At 39.8% G+C, this 6,000-nt stretch overlaps 1 protein-coding gene across 3 annotated transcripts in view; it reads left to right on the top strand.

The window, feature by feature from the left end:
- Window positions 1-612: 612 nt before the first annotated feature.
- The window catches only part of LOC136864142 (RING finger and SPRY domain-containing protein 1), a 330,976-nt gene continuing 325,588 nt past the window's right edge, over window positions 613-6,000 (top strand). For all 3 annotated transcript variants that reach the window (XM_067140779.2, XM_067140778.2, XM_067140777.2), the window contains exon 1: window positions 613-1,147. In XM_067140779.2, the coding sequence (XP_066996880.2) occupies window positions 930-1,147 (218 nt within the window). In that variant the 5' untranslated portion in view covers window positions 613-929. The remainder of the gene's footprint in view (window positions 1,148-6,000) is intronic.

Genomic DNA, 6,000 nt, shown 5'->3' with positions numbered 1-6,000 from the left:
TATTATATCATTAATTAAGTCCATAGTATTCTCCTTGCTCTACTCCATTTCTGACTATACATTTTAGTATAGTGCAGAGAGAACGACGCACGTGCGTGTACTGTATTTGTAGCTTATAACAAAGAGAATGAGTGTTGCGGAGTGTTGTAATTATAATCCTACTATATGAGGAGCACGTCGTTTGCGTCGTTTAGGTTATGTGTTGGCATGGAAACATCATGGAAGTTGCCGAAGCTGTGCCGACATCGCACGAATAACGAATTGACTTGACATGTTTTCCACTTGGAGCGGAAAACACGCCAACATGTTAAAAGTGTTAACTCAACATTCTGAGTTTACATGCAAAGTCAATTGGAAGACACAATCACAATATACATGTCAACTGTAACATGTTAAATTTAACATGTTGGTGTTTTAAAGATGAATCCCGGTTATGTTGTCATATCTTTGTTCGGGTCTTCTTTGCTCAGATCTGTTGCTGGATAGCATTCCATCGCTGCTTGTCATTACGTTATTCTTTGGAAGTATGCGCTTCCTTGTTTGTTTTTTTTTTTTTCCAGTTATTGGTAACCAGTGACGTTAATCATTTGTTTTCAAGGTAGTATGGTTGAAATTCGATGTGTTGTGAGTTTGGAATTTGGTTAGGTTTGCGAGTGAAACTGGAGAAGGCGTTATCACGATGAAATGAGTGTTGATTTCTGTGATGTGAAGTGCGGTCTGCTGCTGTTTTGATGTGATTTTGTTTTTATTGAGTAGTGTTTAGTTATCACCTTTGCGGGGGAGAAAATTACCAATTTTCTCAGTGTTGACGTTTCGGAGGAGTAGTTAATTGTGTGTTATATGACTAAGTTCAAAGTAAGTCAGACCATTCCTTTTAAACTCAGGGATTTCTAATTTGGCTCATGCTCTCCCGAGCTTAGTGCCTTAATATGGGCATGTGCATGTGCAAGGAGCAAGGATCAGACACCAATGAAACTAACGATAATGGATCAGTTTACCGACCATCTGTTCGGTCAGGTTCCGGTCATGTTTCAGCTGTGGATTGTGCTGACTGTTATCTTTCAGGAACAGCTAGTGGCCCATCTTCTGCTACTGTGGATCGTCTAGTATTGGAGACCTTATCTGTGATAGGATCACTAGTGGAAAAGTGAGTGTGTTAATTATAATAAGATCATGAACAACCTCGCTGATTGGGCTGATTTTTAAGTAATTTTGTGGGTTATCCACGTTGTGGCATATATTATGATCAAGTCAGTGTACTTGATATTTGAAAATTCTCCTGATATCTATTTGTTCCTTTTACTCGTTCATCCAGTTTAAGTATTATAGGTCTATTTGTAACAGTTTTTTAATATTTTGGTGTAATTTACTTGGGTTCATAATTTCTAAAGTTTGTTTGTTTTTATGTGTTTCACATGTGCTTATTCTGTTGAATGTCATCACTAGGCATATGGTGACGTCTCATTTATTTATATCTATGAAAATTATTTGTTTTAGCTATAGAACTCTGATCTTGTGGCGTTGTGTCACTGGAAGATTGGATGCATCTGCTCAGTAAATTTTTAGCCTGGCCAACCAGAGTAGTATACCATACCATACCATACTTTAATTAGGCCTAGAGGTTTATACAGCATTCTGACATTAGTTAATCTAGGATCAATATCATGGCTCATATTGGCCATTTTAGAGTTAGGTTGTCCTGAATTCTGAGTGAATTGAAGTTGAAACACTTATTTTCCAATTGTAAGTGACTCTTACGAGTACCTATGTTCTGGGATACCTATATCAGTCCTATATCAGTCTGTCTTGGGTATGGTAGTGTACCAAAGACCTCCACCCTTCCTCTTATAGTACTTTATTGCTATCGACTCCTCTATTTGCAATACAATCCACAACAGAGCTCATCCATCTCATTCTAGGACGTCCCCTCGGCCTCTTTCCAGTCTCTGTATCCATGAATGTTCTCTTTGGTATTCTCTCTCCTGGCGTTCTCATCCTGTGTCCAAACCATTTTAGCTTTGCTATATCAGTCTCTTCTTGAAGTGTACACACTCCCATGCTTCTCCTTATTTCCTCATTTCGTATTCTATCTTGTCTTGTCCTAGACCGAATTAATTACTGCCATGTACCATACTACTGATGCTAAAATGGTATATGTTATGAAACTAGTTTCTGCCACAGAAGTACATGGTATTGTCTGTCGCGTGACCTTAAACTAGCAACTTGTCCGTCTTAACTTACCGGTACATCTGTATAAAAGATGTATGTAATTTATTAGCAACTTGTTAGTAATTTATGACAAGTGTGTAATATAGTAGTGCTCTGCACTCCTCTTGTGTGGACCATTTCTATGCAGTAGCGGTGATTGGGAATTAGAAGGGGGGGGGGGGGGGGGGATGTACAGACAACAAACCGTACCCGGGTTTGTGGGATATAGTGCTGAGGGGGGTGTGTGTGTGTGTGTATGTCAAAACTGAAAAATAAAAGCTACAAAATTGTACATTTTTGATGCTCTCTGAGCAAATTTTGACAGAGGTGTAAAGGTTGGGAGTCTACCAACTTAAGTGCGGTAATAATAGTTCTTTGAGATTTTGATTCAGTACTATACAATAAAACTTTTACCAAAGAAACGATATTACACATGTATTACAATTAAATATAAGTGCGGTGTGGTTATGCAATTAAAAATCCTTTAGTATTTGACTACACACTAAGAAACGTAACAGTCACAAAAGTGACTGCCAGACAGACGAATGCGTGTGACAGACGGGTTAATCATACCTCAGTGTTTATGACCTTGGCCAAAAATATATCCCTGCTACCCTTCCTCACAGCATATGCAAAGTCTCCACTACTTGTTGTGGCGCTATACAAATCGGTTAGCCGAGATGAACGATATTTCGTGAGTATTTCTGTTAATAGTTTTGTTAATAACAATATAAGAAATAATTAGCTAATGAGACAACAGGGCTTGTACAAATTGCTTTTCTTAATAAGTCCTATATTCACAGTTTCAGCTGACTAAAACGGTATTAAAATGTTATGCTTTCTCCACAAAGTGGGCGATGTGGAGATTGTCCCTCCCGAGCCCCTCTCCTCCTAATCGCTGCTACTGTTTCTATGCATATTGCATTAATAGTAATTATATGGTCTCAGTTATCCTTTGCAGACATTTTGATAGCTTCCCTCATGTTAATTTCAATGTTTCATTTTACTCTACCAGATGGCAGAGGAATCATAACTGTTAGGCAGTGCAGCTGAGTTTTGGTTAATTTTTGTTGGGTAAACAGAAAATGTGTAACCAGAAATAATCTTCATATGACATGTAGAGCTAAATGGACTTTATTTCCCCCCTAAAAATCCAAACTACATTTCCTCTGCTGATTTGAATAAGGTTTTGGGATTCGTAGACTGACAGTGTACTGCTGATCTCCAAAGGGAGCTGCATGTAGTGATGATGCTGTACAGTCATTTTTGCTCAGTCTTTTCAGGATAGATCAGTATTTTGTGATAACACTTGCAGCATAATGTTTAGTTATTCTGGCAATAGTTTAAGGACCGAGCTCGATAGCTGCAGTCGCTTAAGTGCGGCCAGTATCCAGTATTCGGGAGATAGTAGGTTCGAACCCCACTGTCAGCAGCCCTGAAAATGGTTTTACGTGGTTTCCCATTTTCACACCAGGCAAATGCTTGGGCTGTACCTTAATTAAGGCCACGCCCACTTCTAGCCCTTCCTTGTCCCATCATCGCCATAAGACCTATGTGTGTCGGTGCGACGTTAAGCAACTAGCAAAAAAAAAAAAGAGTTTAAGGTGAAGTAAGCTTATATGTCTGTACTGGCAGACACAAATATGTTTGCTAAACATTTTTTTCACAGCTGTTGAGGTAAATCTTATGAAGATAAGGTAGGTTCTCACCCAATTGAAATCTGAAGCATAATTTAGAATGGTCTTACGATACTGTATTTTTCATGCGATAGGTATGCTACAGTATGTTAGTATTCTTCCCACTTCCTATGCTAGGTATATCTGACTTACTGCACAATCACTAAGACAATGTTTTTATTGCCACTTCTCATAGCCAGTTTGTTGTGTTTTTTAGACTTAGTTTGTTGAAAGTATTATATTCTGTTTTATTAAAGAATGAGTTCTGGTGCAAACATAAATATGCATCTGGTGAGAAGAAAACTGGGTGCAGGTCGTTTCATTATTTAAAGAAGTGCAGTTAAGCTAAAAATATCAGCCATCTGTGTGGTTAAGAGTTGTGGCTTTTGTTGTAGAATCTCATAGATGAAGATGGCTGCCCAGTTGTACTTCCTCTTAAAACATCAATACCAGGCCGTGCGGTTAGGAGCATGTAGCTGTGAGCTTGCATCTGGGAGATAGTGGGTTCGAATCCCACCTGTACCTTGATTAAGGCCACGGCCGCTTCCTTCCCATTCCTTGGCCTTTCCTAACCCATTGTCGCCATAAGACCTATCTGTGTCGGTGCGACGTAAAGCAAAATAACAAAAAAAAAAAAAAAAAAAAATCATCAATAGGCTACTTTGGCCCTCATTACCACTTTCTACACACACACACACACACACACACACACACACACACACACACACACACACACAAGTACACGTGGAAGAACTTTTCTTTATTTGTCTCTCGTGGCCTTTTTGCAGAGGACGTAGTTGAGTGGTGCACAAGGCTGCCAACCTGCCTACTTAGGAACCAAGCCCAATGATATGGGAACAAGCAAGGGGGGGCATAAGCCCTCACGTTAGAAGCCGTGAAACAGACTTATGCCTCTAGCTTCCTGTGTTAAAGACCATTAGTCTGGACTGGTTATGTTGGGGCCCGGACTGATTAGGGTAGGCGTTGGACAGGACCATTGATCTGTATAGGTTAGGGAAGTGTTAGGATAAGACCCGTTGGTCTGGTTTAGTTAGGTTAGGGGCTGGACAAGACTGTGTGTGGATAAGAGGTGGTGATCTACATTGTTTCCTTCACATGTTCCATTTACTTGTGCTTTTAATCTGCCAAGCGTTGGTAACATAAACCAAGTAAAATCATTCAAGACAATGAATTCATGTGGCAATTTCTGTTGGCCAATAGGAATACTACTTCAGCAATGGAGAAAGGCCTAAAAGTAAATGTTCTTGGGATGGTGGGTTCCCAGACATCGCTATGAACATATCTCTCCTCTGACACACATTCCAATTAAGATTTCTTTAATTTCTACTTCCTTAGAACGTTAGAAATGGCATGTAAGTTAACAAGATCTGAATTTTTGCCCTTTAAACAATAATCACAACCACCTCTCGTAGATCATTTAAATGAAACTGTATGGTGTCAGTTGATTTACTAGCACATTAATGAACCACTTTCAAGTAAAAATTCGAGCACTCCAACCTGTCTTGATGACCATTTACAGTTAAAAAGCTGTTAGACACATTGTTCTGCTTTTTTTTTTTTTAAATTATTGGTGTAAAAGGTTGTAAACATTGGTTGTGCTTGCTAGGTTTGATTGTCTTGCATCCAGTGCTGTGCAGTGTCAAATGAGAGTATGATTGGTTTTTTACATGACCTACCACCAAGCAGGCTTATAGTTTCACATGACTGATGATATCGTGATCATAGCCACAGGGCATCCAATTTTGTATGGAATTCAAAAGACAAGGATGTGAATTTTCATTTCCAAAATCCCTTATGCATTGGCGTGGATTCAAACAATGACCACCTTGGTAATAAGCCAGTGATGTTACGGTACCGGTACTGACGTGCGACTCGTTGGCTGAATGGTCAGTGTACTGGTCTTTGGTTCAGAGGGTCCCGGGTTCGATTCCCGGCCGGGTCGGGGAATTTAACCTTCATTGGTTAATTCCAGTGGCTCAGGGGCTGGGTGTTTGTGCTGTCGCCAACATCCCTACAGCTCGCACACAACACTATCCTCCACCACAATAACACACAGTTACCTACACTTGGCAGATGCTGCCCACATTCATCGGAA

Source organism: Anabrus simplex, chromosome 2, assembly GCF_040414725.1.
Source record: "Anabrus simplex isolate iqAnaSimp1 chromosome 2, ASM4041472v1, whole genome shotgun sequence".
Taxonomy (NCBI): domain Eukaryota; kingdom Metazoa; phylum Arthropoda; class Insecta; order Orthoptera; family Tettigoniidae; genus Anabrus; species Anabrus simplex.
This window is presented reverse-complemented; position numbering and strand designations above follow the sequence as displayed.